Source organism: Periophthalmus magnuspinnatus, chromosome 14 (assembly GCF_009829125.3).
Source record: "Periophthalmus magnuspinnatus isolate fPerMag1 chromosome 14, fPerMag1.2.pri, whole genome shotgun sequence".
In the NCBI taxonomy this organism is placed as follows: Eukaryota; Metazoa; Chordata; class Actinopteri; order Gobiiformes; family Gobiidae; genus Periophthalmus; species Periophthalmus magnuspinnatus.
This window is the reverse complement of record NC_047139.1, coordinates 21562989-21585160: the sequence shown is the minus strand read 5'-3', so window position 1 is coordinate 21585160 and position 22172 is coordinate 21562989. Positions and strand designations below refer to the sequence as shown.

General features: G+C 36.5%; 2 protein-coding genes across 4 annotated transcripts; both read right to left on the bottom strand.

Moving 5' to 3' along the window:
- Window positions 1-6941: 6941 nt before the first annotated feature.
- On the bottom strand, window positions 6942-13243 carry zgc:153990 (uncharacterized protein LOC768125 homolog). Of its 2 annotated transcripts, XM_033978752.2 has the most exons (5): window positions 13127-13243; window positions 11177-11362; window positions 10374-10805; window positions 10269-10295; window positions 6944-8580 (listed from the first exon to the last, which is right to left on the bottom strand). In XM_033978752.2, the coding sequence occupies exons 2-5, from the start codon at window positions 11301-11303 to the stop codon at window positions 8147-8149; spliced, it is 1020 nt and encodes a 339-aa protein (XP_033834643.1). In that variant the 5' UTR covers window positions 11304-11362; window positions 13127-13243; the 3' UTR covers window positions 6944-8146. The 2 variants fall into 2 exon arrangements, with proteins under 2 accessions (XP_033834644.1, XP_033834643.1); XM_033978753.2 differs by lacking the exon at window positions 10269-10295 and having other exon boundaries at window positions 6942-8580.
- An 894-nt stretch (window positions 13244-14137) lies between these two features.
- Window positions 14138-20026, bottom strand: LOC117381748 (calpain small subunit 1-like). Of its 2 annotated transcripts, none has more exons than XM_033978754.2 (11): window positions 19913-20026; window positions 18978-19034; window positions 18866-18896; window positions 18687-18779; window positions 18318-18375; window positions 18170-18234; window positions 17140-17208; window positions 16919-16997; window positions 15921-16037; window positions 15441-15499; window positions 14138-15356 (listed from the first exon to the last, which is right to left on the bottom strand). In XM_033978754.2, the coding sequence occupies exons 2-11, from the start codon at window positions 19022-19024 to the stop codon at window positions 15330-15332; spliced, it is 645 nt and encodes a 214-aa protein (XP_033834645.1). In that variant the 5' UTR covers window positions 19025-19034; window positions 19913-20026; the 3' UTR covers window positions 14138-15329. The 2 variants fall into 2 exon arrangements, with proteins under 2 accessions (XP_033834645.1, XP_033834646.1); XM_033978755.2 differs by having other exon boundaries at window positions 19909-19944.
- Between the last annotated feature and the right edge of the window lie 2146 nt (window positions 20027-22172).

The window sequence follows — 22172 nt, the reverse complement described above, 5'->3', positions numbered from 1 at the left end:
AATGTTAATTTGTTAAGGTGTAAATGTACTGATAGTGATTAAAAACATATTTTGGTTACAATGCAAATCAATTTCTTCATTTTTCTTATGAATTTTGTTTATCTACTTTTGTTTGCTCAAAGCCGAAGCTTGAACTTGAAAACTTTAGTCAAGAGGTTACCACAAGCATGGTAAAAATAACCCCTCAAATCATATGAAAAGTACTTTTTACTTTTCAGTCCACTTAAAAAATGTAGTGGATTAGAAAGTACAGATACTGCTCTCAAATGTAGCAAAGTAAAAATAAAAAGTATCCACTGTAAAATACACTTAAGTAAAGTACAGATACCCAGAAATTCTACTGTACTTTACTACTTGTGCTTATTTACCCTCCACCACTGGTAATGCACTGATCCAGTTTGGTGAAGGCCTCCCCTGTACTGGTCCCAGCCCCTGAACTCTCTTATGGTAAACTTAAACCCTGCTCTCAAACTTCTGGAGCGGGATTTGTAATACAGTCTTATTATGTGTTATTGTCTGACACCGTTGCACCATATGTGACAAACAAACATATGTGAAAGCCACTGTCCACTTCTCCAGTTCCTCGTCCGATGAGCTAAATCAAAGTGATGTGTTCAGCTTGAGGGCAGCTGTATAATTACTTCATTGTCATTTCACAAAGGAGACCCTATATAATGATTTAATCCAGGCCTGAGCAGAGAGGGAGTGAGCTGGGGCAGCCTCCTCTGTGGCCTGTACCTTTGCTTTGCGTGGTCATCCCGGTGGCAGATGGGACATGAAAGGGGAGCGAGGAGGGCGGAGGGGGGCAAAACAGGTGGGGGTGAAAAGTGAAGAAAAGGAAAAGGCCATAGGGGTCAATAGTGGCATTCAAAATGGGGAGGGGCTACATACGGACGAACGCAGGCCGATCGATATAGAGTTTAGTGTTCTTTCAGCAGGCCGCCCCAAATCAATGTCACCCCACGCCAGATGTCACCCAACTCTGGAGAAAAACAGCTATAGGAAAAGGCAACACAGATACAAGGACTGATAGTGACAAAGAAATGTCAGTACTGGCATTTCAACAAGAACAACACTACACGGGCCTTTGATAGAATTAAACTTCACAAATGGTTGAAAAATGTATATGAGTTTTAAAATGTCTTCAGATTTGTATGAAGGTACTTTTTTCCCATATGAAACAACTTTAGAACTTTTTAGATCCTTTTGAAATTGTGAATAAATCAAAATTATTGACTATGATTATGTAATATTTTAAAGGATTTGTTGCAGTGCTAGTTTTATGAAAGGCCTACAAATTGAACATTAGCATCAGAAGCAGTTATTGGAACAATAGGCAAGGCAAGTTTATTTGTATAGCACAATTCATACACAAGGTAATTCAAAGTGCTTTACAGAATAAGAAAGACATTAAAATCACACAACTCAAAACATAAATAATCACAAATAATCATCATAAATTTACCATTAAAAGAGAAGAGTGCAGAATAAAAACCTTTCAGTCATATGCACAGCTGAACAGAACTGTTTTGAGCCTGGATTTAAACATTGTCAAAGTAGAGTCCTGTCTCACATCTTCAGGAATAAAATGTTCTAATTGAATAGATTCACTACTGTTAATACAAAGCCATTTCTTTCACTCAACAGTCCCCCCCAAGTCTGCTCTGGAAGTTTATTTGCTATTTATTTTTCCCATAGACATTCAAATGAGTTTAAAGACAACCAGCCCTGTGGTAACTAATATCCATAATATAGTTATTTTTACTTTGAGATGCTTTAACAACTTTGCTGTTTATAAAGTTTTACATGCAGATTTTATATAAAAATATAGGTCTTAGTTAGGTCATTAGTTACCACTGATTAGTCCTGAGCAAGTTTTTAGATATTTTTAATATTTTTGGAAACCCTATGTGAAAAAGTAATGAACAATATACTTTGGAGACCAGGGGGTGGCCGGTCACTGTAGAGATCCATATAAGATTTATGAGGAATTATGAATAAATAAATCAATCAGATTGAATCCCACAAACTAACTATAGTTCTCTGTTTCAACATTATACAGGTGGCTACAGCTTTGGACGCACTGAAAACATGGTCCATAATTCACACAGATATTAAACTGGACAATGTGATGGTGTGTAATGATGCCCAGAGGCCCATCCAGGTAAAAGTGATAGACTTTGGGATGGCCCTTCACATGTCCGAGGCCACACCAGGCCTCAAGATCAGGCATGTGTGCTACAGGTAAGCTGTGACTCCTGTTCATCAAATTAAGGGGAGATATAATTCCATAGATTTATATGGGACATTGTAACATCAAAGTCACTTTTATCAAGATGCATTTTCTCTCATAGGAACATAAACGTCACTGTTTGAGTAGCACTTACATACAACTACACATACAACTTTCCAATCTTGTACTTGACAAAATGTTGATAGATCATACAGAAAGATTTGCTGATATTTAATTCTAAGCCTGATTCATTGATGTTTACATTTTCAGTAAAATTTTGTTTACTCAAATACTAAATAAGATATTCAAAATCCAATTCAGTTTAATTGTATTTATACAACACATTTAAGATCATCTTTAGCTGAAAGTGCAAAAGTGAACAAAAAACACATATACAGATCACAGATCACACGATACATAGGAAAACAAAAATAAAACATCAACATATCCTGTCTAGCTAGTATTAAATGCCAGAGATGGGTTTTCAGTCTAGTCTTAAATCGCTTTAAAGACTGAGAGGATCTGACAGGTAGAGGGAGACTGTAATCCATAAATTGTTTTTGAAATACAGCAATAATTTTAAACCTGGCTCTATCTATTTTTCAGATTCAAATGTCCCAAATTTCTGCGATTTTGTCAGTTTTTACACATAAAATGCCTTATTTATAAATACTTTTTTAAATTACTTTTACTTTGTTACCCTTCAGCACTGCTCCTCAGAGTGGTCACGTGATGTATGAACCATGTTGGACCATAAAATTAACCACAAAACTGTAGAAATATCACTTTTCGAAGATTACACTATACTTTTGTCTCTTTTTTGAATAGTTTTAATTATAGACTATATTTAATCTCCAAAACAACAACTTCGATATGAAAATGAACCCTGTAAATGCTGATACTAATCTATTGATGACTTGTTTCTAGAAAAAATATAACTTATCTAGCCTGAAGGACAACAAAGATTTACACGCTGCCACACTGCTGCTTAGTAGGATGCTGGAACCTGATTTACGCAAAAGAATTACTCCGGCAGAAATACCACAACATCGATTCATCTGTGGCGAAAGGTAAGTGAATGAAGTCATATTACGTTTTTTTCTGATCTATGTTATAATGTTGTTTCCTCATCACAAACAGACCTGGAGTTGTTGTGTTTTGTTTCAATCACACATGTTTAACACATAAACCCTGCATATTTAGACTGCGTTTTTGTCTCAAACTGAAAACACTCTATTCCACCTTGTGATGTCATGCGTTAATACAGGAAGTGCTCCTGTGTGTTTTTAAACTCCATACACCTTCACTACAATCATTTAGATAATTTTAGCCCTGGAATTGCTTATCTCTACTGAACTAAAGGTAAAAAGTAGCTATTAACTTGAAAACTACCACTACATGACATCAAGGTGGAACAGAGCATTTTGAGCTTTGGAGATGTAAACAGACTAATAATAAGGGTTACTCAAACATGTGTGAATGAAACAAAACAGTATTCCAGATATGTTTTTGATGCAGTACCAGCATTATAACATGGCTTTAAGCTTTAGTTCTAATTAATTAAACTACTTTTGTGTTGATATAGTGAGCATGTGACAGAGCCAGTCGAGGACACAGCAGAGCAGCACTCCCTGGACCAAGCAGATGAGAGGTAAGAGATATCAGCTTGAAAATAATAATGATAAGAAGTAGTAAATCCCAAAACACAGTGCACAGAAATAGAGTACCAAAATACAGTGTAAACAAAAAAATATGCAGTTGTATATTTGTGTTGTTGTTTGCAGTATGGAGAGTGGGATGGGAAAAGCCGTGCAGGAAAAAGAGGTTACACCCATCCAGAAGTCGCCCATGAAGGAACCTGTGGACATCTTGGTCAAACCTGCTGCACATGAAAACACTTTATCCTTTAAAGAACAGGACCACGTGAGCAAGAAGTGAGCGGGCTTTGCTAGTTTAATGACTGATACAATTTGTCTTAAAATAAATTAATTTAATGAGCAAGTAATGTATAGAAGTGTAATATGATATATAGATATATTTGTTCTAGTATGGGAAATATGGTCACCCCAACAGCAAAGAGGACAGAGAACAGAGCCTCAGAGGAGCTCACAGTCATATCATCTCCATCTGTAAATGCACAGGCTCTGGAGCAGGACCCACAGCAGAGAGACAGCTGAGCACCACTATGGTCATTGTATGGGAGACTGTTAAAATATGTCTTCAAACCATTTAATTTAATGCACAACTAAACTGCAAACGTTTAACATGTAATACTTTTACCATACTACTGTTATCTCAGTTTTATGTGAATTCAACAATACCAGAATTATTTTAGAGCAGTGGTCTAAAGAAGAGATTTGGCTTTCCGAGTACCACCAGATGTAAACCAAGTCTAATATAGGACTACACCATTGCCACAGATCAATCCGACAAACACTAGAACTGCAATAATTCACTATCACACTTTGAGAACCAGGCTTCAGTCTGTTTACATCCACACAAAAAGCTCTCAAAACAAATATTTCTGTTATAGTTATTTATGGCATGAATACCACTGTACAGAAATGCTCATTATTGGCTTTATAAAATTAACTAAACTTTACAGAACAGGCTTTTTTCTTTTCAGGAAAAAAAAGGAAGTTGTATTTAACTATAGTGAAGCCATGGAGCTGAATGTGGCACAATGCACTTTTATAGACACTCAAAGTGAATAAAAGCTTTTGAAAAAGGCTTAAGTGTCAGGTTTAAGAGTCCTAAAGAGGGCTCAAGGTAAAAAGGTTGTCTCACAATAGGAATACAGCTGTCTATTGTATAGGGCTGAGACTAAGGCTGCCCCCTGCCTGCAGCTTATGGTCTAGACTCTGGGGTGTAGCAGCAGACTGAAGAGGACCACTGCAGCTGTTTAACAAAGTGCACAATACAGACAGAAGTGATGCAGAAAGAGAATGACTTCAGGCTGTCCTGTAAATGGGATGGGACCAAAAATTGTGTAATTGAGGCACTACTACTACTCCATGTTCTCATTGTTGTTTTCACTACACAATTCAATTTACAATTCCATAACAGTTGTTTAAATACTGAACTTAACACATATATTAATCACAATATTGAAATTTGGTGTCACGATTGTCATGGTCAAAATTTGTGCGATTAACGATTACATCACAATAATTACACTTCTGGCCCTGTATAGGACTAAAGAAAAAAAGTGATTCAAATCTGTATTAAACAATGGTGGAAAGACAACTGCAAACTTGTACTTAAGTAAGTACAGTACACGTACAGTTACAAGCTGGAAGTACGAGCAGTAAGAGCACGTCCTGTGCTTAGACAGACTGTTTGTGTACAAGTCTCTCCATGGTCTGTCACCAAAGTACATCTCTGACATGTTAGTGCCATATAAATCATCTTGCACTCTAAGGATCTTAAACTAAACATGGACTAAACATGGACTAAACATGGACTAAACATGGACTAAACATGAACTAAACATGAACTAAACATGGACTAAACATGGACTAAACATGAACTAAACATGGACTAAACATGGGCTAAACATGGACTAAACATGGACTAAACATGGACTAAACATGGACTAAACATGGACTAAACATGAACTAAACATGGGCTAAACATGAACTAAACATGGACTAAACATGGACTAAACATGGACTAAACATGAACTAAACATGGACTAAACATGGACTAAACATGGACTAAATATGGACTAAACATGGGGAATCAGCATTTCAGTTTTATGCAACTAAAACCTTCAATCTTTCTGAAGATGTGACACAGGCCTCTACTTTGACAATGTTTAAATCCAGGATCAAAGCAGTTCTGTTTAGCTGTGCATATGACTGAAAGGTCTTTATTCTGTACAATTTTCTTTTAATGTAAATTTTATGATGATTATTTATGTTTTGTGATTTTAATGTCTTTCTTATTCTGTAAAGCACTTTGAATTACTTTGTGTACAAATTGTGCCATGCAAATAAACTTGCCTTGCCTTGCATGGCTAAAAATGTACTCAATTACAGATACATGTACTACTTCCAAAATTGTTCTTAAGTAAAAGGAAAAAGACACATGAAAAATGCTATTCAGAGTACTGGTTACTAGTTACCAAATCCTAGTATATATGATATTAAACGTAATTACAATTATATGACTATAATTTTATACAAGTATAAGTACAAGTACAGGTTTAACACAAAAAGTAAAATGATGACAAAAAAATCTATATTTATATTTAGACTTTCCACCAAGGAATTAAGGCACGATTTTGTCATCTTTTTGTAAGCAAATTTGTATGTTAAAATTACGTGCTTTTCTTTTAACAAGGTAAGGATTAATAAAAACACAATGGACTTTTGTAGTTAATATAATATATTATATAATATTTGTTAGTTAATATTGAATAAATGCACAGAGCCGCTTCAAAGAGCAGTCTGTGCCATACACACACAACAGCGCCATCTTTTGACAACTCACTGTTATAACAAGCAAAACATTAAAGTCAAAATGACATCTCCACGACTGATTTAGCTTTAAATTATCAATATTTACATTGGCAATACCTGCACATCTTGTCGTCTTGTATAATAAAGTTTGCAGTTCCCAGCTATTTTTCTTTAAGCACCTTATAATGTATCTGGACTTGTCTTGTTGTTTTAAAAGTTGAATAATAACATAGGGAAGCAAAACTCTTACGCACAAATGAGATTTATTTAATCTGAAATTAAATTATTGGTATAGTAGTATTCAAGTGTTGATGTTAAAAAAAAAAAAAGACACACTGGACAATTGAGAAAATCTCTTTACCAAGACCTAATATCATTATGAATGTAAAAGGTTCAAGTTATATTTACAATGACTGATTTGACTGAATTCAGAGTTGTTTTGCAACACTAAAAATAGATCACGAGTGTGTACTGTACAGCCCCGTTAACTCAAAACAACTGTCTCTAGAGAATTTTGGTACCACTTTTAATAGCCTTAATAAAGGCCATTAAAGGCTATGAACAAAGACTTAATTAATAATGAACAAATTGTTTATAAAGAAGGCTTAGTCAGTACTTTATATCTAACTCCTAACTCCTTAAAGTAGACCTATTGTGCTTGTGTCTGATCTATAGTTATAATCTATGGCACCCATGGATCATTACGTTATAATTCGGACATTTTAAATCACAATATTAATCTAAAACAACTTAATACAAGAAACGAGTCTGCTGACTTCTGTGTTAGGAAACTGAGGTGCCCAGTGGGAGCTGACATCACCATAAACATCATCAAAACAAAGAGCCGTGAAGTCGTCAGCACCTCAGATAGATAGCAGATGCTGGCAGCATTTTTTTTTTCTTTTCTACCAAAATGACTATGCGAAGCTTCCGAATCCTACATGTATCATTGATAAAGAAAATAAAACTGGAGAACGAAGTAACTACAGAGCAGTGGGCCTACACCGGTGGTGGTGATTGGCAAAATGGTTTCTTGAAAATAAGTGATTAAAGATTGCACAAAAATGCATGAGTCACTCGAAATATAACTTACAGTCGTTTAACCTCACCATTTACTCACTGCAACATTGTTAAAAGCTCTGAAAAGTCGATTTTGCACGTTAGGTCTGCTTTAATTATTTACTAAGTCTGAATAACGTTCATGCATTAATAAGCCTAATTAAGATGTAGGTATTATTATTACAATGTGGTACCAAACTTTCTTTAGTCTCGTATTAGTTGATAACAGAAGCCATTCAAACTGTATTACGGACAAAATTATCAAATATCTGGGTAGGATTAAAAGGACCAGCAACCATTGTAGAAGTCCAGAGAAACATGAGGTTTTCTGTGCCAAAAGGCCTTCTCTAATAAGTCAGTGTCTCAACATACAAATATGCACACATCACTGCTATAATGTTGGTCGTCCATTGAGTTTATCGTGGATGAGTGCAATAGCGCCCCCTGTGAAGTCTCTGAGTACCTGCACTGTCTCCCTCTGCAGCTGTAAGGACTCGCGCACAAACTCCTGTTGCGTCTCTGCTAGCTGTTGCACTGATTCGGCTAACAGCTCCAGTGACCGAGATACAGTTTCTAATAATGTGTTGGTGGCATGTTGCTCACGGAGGCTCTGTGAGACACTGTCCATTAGGTTGGAAGTCTTAGAGGCGGGATTTGCCATAGGGAGAGTTTCAGCAGTGGAAGTTGAGGGTTCGGGCTTTGCTGTACTGGGTTTCGGGATGCCATTATTTTCGTGGTGATCTTGGGGCGGTCTGGTACGGATGCTGGGGAGTGGTAATTCTTCCTTTTGCTCATCTTCCGATTCAGCAAATGGTGCTTCTGTGTCTGGAGAAGAAGAAAAAGTCAGCTGAAGTTATTGCTCTCATTGTTTTAAAGACACATTATGCTTTTTCAAATATGTAGTATTCAAACATAAACATAAATATATTGTTATTGTACATACGCATACATTTTGTTCATTGTTAAACTGCCTAATAATAGAAACTTCCTATTCAAAACTGCGTCAATTTCCGTTGAAAAATAGCTACAAGACATTGTCCATCTATGTATAGAGATGTATTTACTTGCAATGATTCCAAAACCTTTCTTTCTGAATAAGACAATACGGGATTACTCAAACATGCATGAGCCAATCACAATAGAACTCAGAGTATAATAAGGGAACACCGTAATGACATGGTCAAAAACTCGAAAATTAATTTTACAAAACAAATATATAAATGATATAAATATAAATGAATGAAAAATAGCAAAAGAAAAATTCTATTCTGTCATACGTCTTGAAGAGTGAAGTACAAAAATGCACGAGTCACTCAAATATGACTTATAGTTGTTTAATCTCACCATTTACTCACTACAACATCGTTAAAAGCTCTGAAAAGTCGATTTTGCACAATAGCTCTGCTTTAATTATTTACTAAGCCTGAATAACGTTCATGCATTAATAAGCCTAATTAAGAAGAGTGAAGACGTTTCACTGCTCATCCAAACCGCTTCTTCAGTTCTGGTCAGATTTCTGGTGGACACTGCCTTATATCTGTCAGAAGGGATGAGCCAACTGCACTGAAACTAAGGTCATTTTCTCACTGCAATTAGTTAGGCTGATGTAAAAAAGCATTGACTCTGAGAGTGGTACACTTGGGCTGGTGGGAACCCAACAGTTGCACTCTGGACCATAGTAAACTGCTGCTCTGAGAGCACTTGAAGCAGGAGGTCTCGGAGCGGCTCCACCCACACTGTGGAGCAAGGCGACTGCGGTGTGAACACGACCGACCTTGGGCCAACCTACACAGTCCACTGTAGCAGTAAAAGTGCTTGGAATTGGGCACTTGGATCATGTATATTTGTATGAATGGGTTCTGCAAAGTTGCTATTTGACACGATCATCTGACAAGGCACTTTGGATCAACTTAATATCAGTCTCCAGAAAGAGACTAGTCTCCTTTAGCCTCTGTGTGCACAGGTGAGTCTGGGTCTGTCTGTGTGTTGTTCCAAAAGCTTTTTCTCTTCTGCCACCAACGCGAACAGTCCTCACGGTGTATTTAGCCACAGAAAAGACTGCCAAGTATAGGGGAAGTGAGCATGTGCACGCGTATTCCCAGGGCTATGTCCACTTGAAGCGTGTTGACATAGAAATAAGTTCTTTGATCCAGCTGATGGACCCTCATGTGGCTCATGGTGCGTGTTTGGAGTGAATGATGCGGTGTGTGTGTGTGAACAAGGCCGACCCAAAAGTAAAGTAAATAGAACTAAATCTAAAGTGCACTGGGGTCGGTTCGCAGAGCGCACTAGAATGTGTGAAAACAACCTTACACATCTATTTGGTTAAAGTTTCTGTTCGTTATCTAGCTCTACTGAACTACACAAAGTGAACTGTGCCTGAGTCATATTTTGCATAATCATTCAGGCCCTTAATTGAATTGGATTTTCTTTTGCTATGGATCATACCTGGATGAATGAGGGGTTACACAGACAATGAAATAAAAACTAAAATCCAAGTCTGTACACCTTACCATCTAGTAGCTCAAATTGCAGATCAACTGGGAAAATAAGGGAATTATCAGTGTACAGTTGTATTATTTATACTATAATATTCTACTGGGGAATATCTAGACTACCTGGTTGTCCACTACCACTGGAGAGGTAGGATGTAGGTGGGGGCATAGACGTTTCTAGTCCTCCATTTGGTGAGTTCTGAAATCCCATCATCTCCTCCTCTTCAATCTCCTCTTCATCAGCTCCCTCGTCATCATCACCCAGTGGACCAAAATCATATGTTCCATCATCTTTATCTGACATCTCCAGAATCTGAGCCACTATCTTCTCTGTGGGATTGAGGTCCTTGGACATGCGCGAGTTCAGTCCTCTGCTTGGCACTGTTCCTGTTTGCATAGCAGCAATTTTACGCTTGGTGTCGCACTTCAGGTCGGACCATTTCTTTATGACCTCAATGATTTCTCGTTGACACTCTCCAATCTCATTCACACGAGCAGTGATTTCGGCCCATGTACGTTTTTTAGCATCTGTTGGCACGCCACGATTGAATTTACCTAAAAATAAAGTGTTTAGATTAGTACATTTAATTGTCATATTAGGTTGTCAAAAGTATTTAAAATCAGATACTAATCGATACTAAAACTACAATTGAAACAATACTAAAAAAGTCACATTCACAGGACAGAAATGAACCTGTCCTGAATAGCTTTAGAATGACCTTGAGCTGTATCAGAAGTATGTATAAGAAGCATAAGACCACATAGATTAGCATACGCCCATGGACCACTATGGAACCTACCTGGATGACTGAGGGATTAAGCAGATATAATTGTAATATAAAAGAAAGTCATTCACATTCTATTGTCTAAAGAATGAGTGTTTTTATTATCATTGTGGTGTTATGTGGTATTGAAAATGTACATACCCACAACTATTTTTCGGTGTTTTCGTACTTCGTCTAATAATATGTGGACCTCGCTAAAAGTGAAGCGCGCCTTTCTTTTTTTGAATCGGTCACGGTTGTTGCTGTAGTATAGTGGAGAGGAAGACATCCTTTAGTCTTACTCAGCGATTCTCTGTACACAGTTGTTTCAGATGTGGGAGTTCTGTACTGAAAAAAAAAAAAACACAAAAGAAAAAAATTATTACAAAATTAGAGTGTTAAATGAAATACCATCAAAAATGCCCAATGGTATCTACTTACTAATTAGTTTTTTACTACTAAACATAAGATCTGGGGTGACAGGGCCTTCTCTGCTGCTGCCCCCACCCTCTGGAACTCCATGCCCAAACACATCAAAGACCCATCCACACTCACCATCTTCAAAAAAGCTCTGAAAACTCACCTGCCCAAAACTACCTTCAAATAACAGCATTTTCTTTTTTTTATATGTCTCTTTTATTTGTCTTTTGTTTTGAACAGTGTGAAGCGTCTTTGAGTGTCATTAAAAGCTAGTGGCTATACAAGTGTTATGTGTTATTTTTATTATTACTATTAAAATTTAGAAGAGCTATGTGCAATGTACAGGTCTAATATTAATTATTTAAGACCTCCTTTGAGTTATTTCTTGATTAGAACAGCTAAACTTTTTACACATGGTTCAAGCTAGTTTGAAGCTATATATGTGTTTTTTGTTGAATTTTATGTGAAGTACTTTGGTCATCTGAAGTTGAATGTGCTATATAAATAATGTTGAACTGAATTCAATTGGTAAGATATGTGAACCTTTATTTAACTCACAACTGAGAAATTCCAATGTTGCAGCGCAAAGTTCTAGAACAAAAGGAGAATTGAATTCAAGATACACAAAACTATTAAAGAGTCTACATTAAACAAAATGGATCTTATGAGCTTTAAATCATGTTACAATGCTGTTACCTCTTGAAAAACATCCCTGGAGGAGTGTTTTCTTTCATTCACAAGTCTGAGTAATCCTGTTTTTTAGTCTGTCTACATCTCCAAATCTCAAAAATGCTCTGTTCCACCTTGAGATGTCATGTGGTGATAGTTTTCAAGTTAACACCTATCTTATACCTTTAGTTCAGTAGAGATTGGTAATTTCAGGGCTGAAATCATCCAAATCATCCTAGTGAAGGTGTATGGAGTTTAAAAACACATTGGAACACGTGTATTACCACAAGGTGAAACAGAGTGTTTTCAGTTCCTAAATATGCAGGGTTTGTATGTTAAACATATGTGAATGAAACTATTTCAGGTATATTTTTGATAAGGAAACTAAATTATAACATAGATCATAAAATAGCGTAATAAAGGCCTTTTAAAGGATGGACTTAAACGTAACCAGTCAAGAATATTATAAATACTTTGAACAGAGTTAAGATACGAAGGGGTTTAAAGATTAAAAAAACAAAACACTATAACAATGTACAATGAGTGAGGCTATGCTTATACAGTACACCACATGGACAGACTAAGTAGCAGTCCTGCTTTAGGACTAGGAAATATTTACTTAGTTGGAATTTGTGGTAAGGGTTTGATATCCACTGCACTAAACACACTTTCGCCTGTAGCAATCATAAATATACAGGCAAATTGAGGGTGGAGTGGACAATAGAGGCTAGGTACAGCTCTGTAGCGGCTCTGGCATCTCCTTATACAAGCTCTGATCGACTGCACATCAAGATTTCAGTATGTTACAGACAAGGTGACCGATGCAGGGTGCTTCTGCTGCTGTAAGATACTATTAATCTATTTACACAGCTAGTAGCAAAATTTTGTAACATGCAAAACAGCTAGCATGCTAAGCTATCACGCAGCGGTGCATACAATCCTCTACTGAGAGATGAGATTTTGGTCCAGTATGCCCAGATCTAAAAAATATTTGCAAAGTGGCTGGTGGAGCATTGACCGTACCTGTAAAGTGAAAAAGCATCAAAAATCCAGAGTGAATTATTTTCTGAAAATGTTCTACATGGAAAACACCATCAAGCTCAACAAAACGTCGGCTTGTTACTGCACACGATTGCTTCCGGGTTAACGTCAGCCACGCGACTTTACATAAACAATAATGTAAAAATTAAAAAGCCACCTCTTTTGTACTAATTATACATAACAGTGCATTTTTATTTTAAGCTTGATTATATGTTTAGCAAGATACAGTTGACAGATGCAATTTGGGTGCTAAATATACGGTTTTATTTTGAAAGAATGACTCTTTGCTCTTTGGATTTGAACGGGAAATAAACAACTTTCCATGTTTTTGCTTTTCCAGCTTCCCTGGACCTGATGCCCTCAAGTGTGTAGTTTTGGATAGACTAATTCATGTTTTTGTTCCAATTCGTACACTATTATAATTCAGTCCAAATCAGCTGACACTTGAATATTTCAAGATGATCAACATCACCACCTCCGTCACCGGCTTTTCTTCTCTGCCTGTTACATTCCACAGTATGGCATTAAACTATCCATCTCCAACCAAGCAGATGCCACCAGTCCAAGTTACAGGTCAGATCTGTGAAGAGTCAACCGTGTTTCCAGCGTATATACATATACATATTTTTTTTTTAATTAAACATCTGTTATTGAATAAATGGAATATACTTTATAATAAGTTAGTTATACAAGTTACTGTTTAACATTCAAGGCTAAGCAATCATCAGACATCTTCTTTGTGGCAAACCCTGTCCAGAAAAGTTACATAGTGCTCCTTTAATGCTTTTCCCCTTTTTACACTAATGTAAAATTAAATCAATAAATGTTAACCAAAAGATATAACAAGAACCTACATTTTCCACATGAAAAATAAATGACAACAGCCTTTTTGTCCAAATATGGCACCTTTATTATTTATTTATTTCTCTATGAGGCTTATTAACAAGTTGACATGGCCTATAGACATTTTAAACATGCACAACTTCCTTTATAATGTCACAGCTCTTTTAGTGGGAGTAGTCCATAAATTTCTTTATAGAGTCTATCGTATAGGCCTAGCAAATGTGAGATAGCTTTTAAGGTTTGCGAATGTGTCTGAATGTGCTTTGCTTCCGAACAAACTGCACCTGATTGTCTGTAATAGACATTTTACAACTCACATTTTAAACTACAAGGAGTTATTCTGGAGTGGAAAGGCATATTAAATTATGTGATTCTGGTTAGATGTGACAAACCACATTTTAGGCTCAATAGTGATCAAAATAATAATTATACATATCTTTAAAAATACAATATTTTATCGGTAAGCTTTTCCTTAATATTGTGATAACTGATTGTAATCGAACATGAAGCAAAACCAGTAACACCCACAAACTGGTTCGACAACATAGAGGAAAGAAATTAGTTCAGATGAGTGTATAATGCACAGATGAATGGCAGACATTTGAATGGCTTTTACAAATATATCTTTAAATGCATATTATTAATGGTCTCAATGACATCACCATCACATTCCCTCATCCCTGGCTGCCAGACTACCAGCACTTCTCAGCACAACATACATTTACTTCTAGATTTTTTTTAATAATCTGAATATTTAATCTTAACTGAGTTTGTCTTCCTTTGTGTTCCACCCACCAAGTCAAGGCATAAAATAGTAAGACAAAATGGGAATAATAAACATATAATTTTGTACATAAATATTGGCGCTACTGCAACAAAACTTGGAAATGGAAAATAGTCCAAAGAGCAGCTACAGAACAGCCATCGTTTTGTCTAGTGTGATTTCAAATATATTGTAGTTTTAGATAAGAAATAGGATTCAAGCAGATCTGATGACTTGCTCAATACAACCCTAGATGTAAAAACTATGCTGTAAATGAAATGGGGACCCACCAATTTAGTTTTTGTGTATTTTTACGAGAAACAGGGGTAACATAATATCTCAGTAACATTCGCTTTCATTTATAATCACTTGCTATACTTATTATAGTTATGTAGACTCTGTTTATAAAGATATTTTATAAGTTGAAGTGCATAAAACATAGTTAAAAAGGATAAACACATTTCAAATGGCAAATATAAAATAGCCCTGCATGAAACACAAGTGAAAGAATAACTCATGCCGAACCGTGTAGACAAAGTGGCACTGTGTAACAAACTGAAGAGGGGGCATCAGCTGCATTCAAGAGTACATGGTCAACTGGAGCCACTGCAACGACATGAAACACAACATCAGGAAAAGGAATCGTCTCTGGTCTTTTTCCTATAATAAAATATTGAAAGAGATACTTACCTCTTGTACATTGACTTTGATGCTTCCATTGTTATCTTTATCCAGGGTTTTGAAGGCACCTGATTTGAGAGATTAGTTTAGTTGGGTTTCTAGGCTTGTGGTTGACTAAAGACCTCCTGATTGATTAGTCCACTAAAAAGAGGACGTGGAAAAAACCCCTCTATAAACTAAATAAATATCTCTAGAATCTGACCATGTATCTGACCAAAACTGAATTCACCAGACTGCAACTGCAGTTAATCCAAAATCATATATTTATACAGAAAAGTACTAGGAAACTGTATTTATGTGAAAAAAAAAAAATGCAGATTCCCAAATCTTCCAAACTTACTACATATCCTCCTGTTATCCCATATAAATCCTTAAAATCTAAGACACAATTGACTGATTAATTGATTCAGCAACGAGAACTACAGCCCTATCAGTTTCACTTTCATTTTGACAGACCAAATCAGATTCTATTGGATTCATTTGACTTACGGCACATCGCGTCCAGCCGCACAAGGCAGCCGATGTAATTGTCAAAATCCATGTTTCCATTTTCATCGCTGTATCGTCTTATTATCATATTAAACAGATGCTGATCAAGAGGGAACCCTGAAGAGAGGGAAGAGAAGAGTTAATGATAAGGATCCACTTTTGCACGTATGTAAATGTAACGTCTTGTTGCTATTTGAATATTCATCGCCTGTTTGGGCTGTTCTGAATACAACACAAACTAAACCCGTAGAAAGACTCCAGTGACAGGTCATGTGATTCTCCAGTATCCATATGCACAACAAATAAATGATAATGACTATTCAATGTTAAATTTGTCCCCGCTAAAGCACACGAGAAACTTCACTCTAATGTGTTATGGATATAAACTGTGTTATAAAGCGTTGCCCCTCATCGAAATGTTTCAAGACATGACTGTGGAAAACTGACAAAAAAAATGTTTTACCTAAAGTTTTAAGAGTCCACTTTTACAAGGATTTTGATGTTTGCTTTCGCGCACAACAACTCTTCACCAAGATGGGAAAAAAAATATAATAATAAAAAATGCATAAAAGAAGGAGCATAAAAAGGGATTATAATACATAATACTTGTATGATTACATTGGCTATGGTTACATGCAAACCATGTCTGGAGTTTGTTGATTTTTGAAAAGTGTTTCCCATTGATACAGGAGATTATGGTCCCCCCCATAATCTAAAATAAAAATTACTAAACAATATAAACCAGAGTGAAGCTAAAAGAGAGTAACAGACTGATTGTGAAAGCTGTGTTTAAACCCTGGACCGAGCTCCTTGTGCTACAGTTTGTTTCTAGGACTCCACCTTTGTGCAGTCACAGCACAATGAGGTGTTAGCATGCACTCTTGACTTACAAACATCAACAAATGTCCAATCAATAAATCAATCTAAATAACTAAATATAAATAACTCAGACAACAGGTACATTCAGTTTTAAATGTAACAGACATTTTTAGTCTTACCGGCAGCTGTGAAAGCCCCAGGGAGTTCATCTGCTCCAATATACCCAGATCGATCTCTGTCACAGGACTTGTAAACTGCCTAAACAAGAAAAGCAATGTATTAAAAGGAATGCACTACAACCTACAATGGCCTTTTTACAATGAGTCATAAACCTAGAAAGCAAAGAGAGCTTAGCCCAAATTCTTTTGATGCTCCTGGAAAGCATTCGTATTTTACCTACCTGCCATTTTTTTATATTGTTCCAAAGTAGTTTAAATTCATGGAACCCGAGTTTCCCAGTGCTGTCACTCTGATATGGTGGTTGAGAAAAACAACTACAGTTGCTGCATCTTAGACAAACACAACAATACAGCCACAGTGTTTATCAAAGGCAGATTTGATGTATGGCATTATCACCACTCTATATGCGCTCTCTGTATACTGAACATGTAGCAATGGTTCTCAAACATTTCATACCCAGCACCACCTTATAATGTAACCACAAAATAATATTTGGCTGTTTGAGTAATACCAGATCTAAACCTGGACTCAAATAGGCCTAAGTTTGAGCTTACCTTGGTTAAAAATGAGTGTAGGAATGTCAAGATTATTCAGTTATCGGTAATCGATAATTGTGTTTATTCAGGTAACAAAATTAAGTCTTTTCCATTCGATCTATGCTGTTTAAAAAAGTACTGTTTTTATCTGGCTATTGTCACCGCAGCTTTACTTTGTCATTCAGAAAATGAAAGTGCATAAACCATGGGTCACAAACTGTAACATGTTAGATAATGGAAATTTGACTGTTGTTTGGTCATGGTACCAAGAATTGTGGTTAAATCGTGCGGTTTTTTTCTCACAATAGTCCAATGAGGTTCATCTGGTCTGTTAATTTATTTTAATAGATTATTTTTCCAGACCAAGGTTTTTCTCACAATAATCGTAACATTAAAGTTTGATATTGTGATATTCTTAAATGAGACTAAACTAAAACAATGATTACATTTATAACAAAAAAAAACAAAACATTTATAGGTCTGTCTCTAAATAAAACATATACAGAGGTGACCATGTACCACTAGAGCCAGTCAGTCCACATACCACAGCTTGAGAAACACTGTGGTGAAGCCTCTAATGGAAGAGCCTCACTCTTGTCTTTTCTTTTGTGTCAGTCACTGCCAGATTTGGTGGGGCAGTTGCCTCATTAACCCCAATCCTGACTGTCATCTCGTTTCCATAACAAACACTCCCATTACTGACAGAAAGGATACATCCATCACGGCCACCATGCTTCTGCAGTTCTCAATGGAAAAACCATCTGTCTTCAAGTCGCCATCTAAAATACAGGAATAACAAATCAATATAAATTAATCAATAATCCGTGTTGAACAACTTGTTTGTATAATAAATGAAACTTACGTTTGGAAATAATTCTGTTCAGAATGTTCATCAGCTCATTGGGGCTCACTTCCATGTCCTAAGAAACAATATGTTACATCTTTATTACAATCCTTTAGTCACAAATCTATACTGTTAAACTTGATCAGATACTAGGGAATAAGCTTGATAGTCTACAGATGTCAAAACCATAATTATAACTTTAAAAATGCCTTTTTTTGACAATACAATGTTATTTTAACATGAAATAATAGTAGTCTCTTTATGTTACTATGTGGTCTTATATTAGTTGAGAGAAAGCTTAAAAGCATTCTAAAACAGTTCAAGACCGGTCAGATTTTGCCCTGTAAATGTGACTTTTAATACTAGTTTTTGTATCATGACACTCACTTCCCCGGCCAGTTGTTGGAAGACCTTACGAAACTGCCTCTCTTCATCACTTTCATGTTGTTCTGCATAAGCCACAGGTCTGCGTGGAGGAGGCTATGAGGAGACACACACATGTAAGAATGAGACTCTATATGTCTAATTTTAGAAGCAGAGACAAATGCTGTGGTTCAGTCACTCACTGGGTCACTTGGCACAAACTGATCAATGTTGCTAAGAAGAAAAGAAAGAGTTAGGAATTTAGACATATATTTATTTTGTTACCTTTAAGAGACATATCTGCTGATGACTCACCTGACAACATTTATAAGGCCTCCAATGACCTGCTTGGCAAAAAACATCTTGAATTTACTGTGAACAAAAAAAACATACAAAAAGAAGTGAGGACCATAATGTCACTAATGTAGTAACAACACATGATTACAGTTTTGAAGTGGTAAAAGGTAACAAAGTAAAAGTAGTAAAGTACTGTAGTTAAGTAAAGTATAGATAGCTAAAAATTCTACCTAAGTACAGGTTACAGTAGCTAACCTTTATCCAATTCTGCAGTTTTGGCATTTTAAACTACAGCACATTTTAAAGTGTAATTGTTATTATTGCGTTGTATGTATGGTACTGTTTGTATTTGCAAACTATTCACTACGTCTGCTGGGATAATTTAATAGATCACTGGTCCATCCTTGGTAGACTTATTTGTCCAATCCTGGCATGTCTTTTCACATAAATGGCACACCCTCTGTATTCCACAGATACTTCCTGTGTCGCCCAAAACTAAATCAACGCCACACCCAAAATAAGAAACTATCTAAGGTTCTTAATCAGTAAATATAAAGTTTTCTTTGCGTATATTTCTGCGTTATAATCGCATCGTGTGAGGTTATAGCCATAAATACACTGCAATGCTCAAGTTGCTACCACAAACTTGCTATGCACCAAAACCGGAGTGATTGTATTTAGTTACATTACGGACTAAAGATTCATGAACATTAAAAGTAAGATATATTGTGTTGTTATGTAATCAGTTGGCTTATTAATCACTGTATCCACAAAAAGATAGAGTTAGCTTGAGGCGACTAATAGATCCGTGGAGGCTGCTCATGCTAGCGACATAGTTCATCGAGCAGCGCCAACTTACGAGCAATAACAACTAGCGGGACTACTTTCGTCGAAAATTACATAAACAGCATAAAACACCACGATTACTTAAGATGGTTAAATCACATACTTACGGTTAGATCTGCTCGTCGGTGTTTAAAGTGAATCGTTTGTGCGTGAGTATACTTAAGCACAGACAGGAATGTGAGTCAGTGAACACGCCCCGAGCTCGGCCCCAGATAGCACCCAAAGAGCAGCACACACACAAGAGAATTAAATACAAATATTTGCCAAAGAAGTTTGATAAATATAATCTAATATATTCTTAGCTCATTCAGCTCTAAGTGCTTCCCAATATAAATAAAAACAGTATAGGCATTAGAAGTAATAGTAGTAGGCATATGTGCTAATTTCGTCTGTGAATTAAGTTTCTAGTCGCAAGTAAGATAATTGTACATTCAAAAGTATTTAGAAAAATATTTTAATGCGTCTTACGTTTAAAAGGGTAACTATACTATATATGTTCTGTTTGAAATACTACACATTTTGGGGATTTTGGTAAATTTTGGCATTTTATTTTAGTTTCAAGATACTGGATAGACAGTCATGTTTAATATTTAAAATACGCCCTCTTGCGGATTGGAGTTGAAATTGTGAATACCCAAAAATGAGCGGATGGGGGAGGCAAGATAAGACTTTTTTCTCTGTGGTGCAGTTTTGTTAGTTGCTGCTGTTTTTTGACAACATTGTAAAACACAATTTAGGCCAATACCACATTTATGTTTGAGTCTGATGTAAACTACTGAAATCTGATCAGGCCTAACTTAAAAAATCCTTACACATTTTTTAACAGCAAACAAGGATAGTTAAAGGGGTGCTGTGTAACTTTCCTAGTGGAAGGTCCACCACCTGCTAGTATCCATGGAGGTATTATTGCTTATTGTTTTAAACTTATCTAGACATATCTCTGTGTAGACAAGCAGGTGGCGCCACCAGCCCAAGTTACAGGCCAAATCTGTGGAGAAGTCAGCCCTTCATTGTAAAAATGCATGGTTTTCAAAGTAAGTTTGAGCTATAGAAAAAAAAAAAAAAGTTTAATGCCATACTGTAAGATATGTCAGGTAATGCAATGACTCTGTGGAGAAGCAGGTGGCGGACCATCCATCAGAACAGTGACATATCCAGATCCAGGGGCAGGGCTCTGCACATGAGCAACTGACATAACACATGTTTTCTAACATTTAGTAATTCTGTAAGATGTGGGTGGGAGTGAACATCACACTTTTCAAAACCAGCATCTTTTCTTTTTCACTTCTCTACACGTTGTTTCAATTTGTCTTTATGTAATGCACTGGGTTAAGCTGATGTTAAAGGCAAAATATAATGGAATATAAGGTTATCAATCTTGTAGGGAAAGCCATGTATTGATAAACACAGAACAGCTGTTGTGCCTCTCCCATCCGCTCATTGTGCAGTGGTGTGGAGCTCCTCCCTGTAGCTTGTTGGCCCCCTTGGAAGTAGTACCTCAAACAGGCCGTTACGGGTCACTTTGGGCCTGTCCCAGATAAATAGGGATGTCTGGTCACCCTGTTCCTGACCCTTTCAAATCAGATCCAGGCCCTTTAAAGGTGCGCTATAGCCTTTTCCACTGGGTCACTATTGAGCTTATGTTGTGGTCTAAGAGTGTTCCCACTGTCCAGTTTTGAGCCTTGTGTCCTCTGGCCCAGTAGTTATCCAAAACCATTGATTTGTCCCAGTTTTCACAAGAAACATTCCAGGTGTCCCTATTGTTTGCCAATTTGATACCCGCCAAGAGTAAAGAGGGATGTAAATTGTCAAATGGAAAAACTTCCTTGAAAATGACAGTAACTCAAAAAATATGTACTCGGTTGTACATACTGAAGTCTCTCAGACACCGACTCACAACAAAATATGTGAATTATGAATGTACCAATTGCATAATAATATTCTTAAATACAAGCTCTTTTCACAATTTTATTATTGCCAAACACCCCAACCCAGCTGTGTCCCAGTTGATTAGGGAAATCCGGTCACCCTAGTCAGGAATATTTTCTAGTTTGAACTAGCCACGCCCACTCAGTGCTTTCTGTCACTGTGATATTGCGCCATGACACAAAAACAACTGTCTGAGATAGTGTCATGCAGCTGTTTACTTACGGCTTTACAGTCTCTGCTTCTTTCTTGTTTTTATAAATCTGTGGATTATGCAGTATGACAGTGTGTCAAGTGTCTGAAATAATAACAGGAAGTGAGGTCCCATTCTGCTGGACAAAAAAGGATAACCCAGTCTGTCGCCTGTTGCCAGATACAATGCTATGTGAAATTAATAGATTATATTAAAAATCCCAATTATTGTCTTATTCAGTCACTGTC

What these genes read in the sequence shown, in the direction of transcription:
- LOC117381748 (XM_033978754.2), bottom strand. Translation starts at nt 19,024, where the DNA reads ATGTTTTTTGCCAAGCAGGTCATTGGAGGCCTTATAAATGTTGTCAG. An exon ending in AGTTTGTGCCAAGTGACCCA is followed by an intron (nt 18,780 to 18,865) that starts GTGAGTGACTGA and finishes GTCTCCTCATAG; the next exon opens with CCTCCTCCACGCAGACCTGT. An exon ending in TCAAAGTCAATGTACAAGAG is followed by an intron (nt 15,357 to 15,440) that starts GTAAGTATCTCT and finishes ATGTCGTTGCAG; the next exon opens with TGGCTCCAGTTGACCATGTA.
- zgc:153990 (XM_033978752.2), bottom strand. Translation starts at nt 11,303, where the DNA reads ATGTCTTCCTCTCCACTATACTACAGCAACAACCGTGACCGATTCAAA. An exon ending in ACACCGAAAAATAGTTGTGG is followed by an intron (nt 10,806 to 11,176) that starts GTATGTACATTT and finishes CTTTATTTTTAG; the next exon opens with GTAAATTCAATCGTGGCGTG. An exon ending in GCAATTTGAGCTACTAGATG is followed by an intron (nt 8,581 to 10,268) that starts GTAAGGTGTACA and finishes CTTCTTCTCCAG; the next exon opens with ACACAGAAGCACCATTTGCT.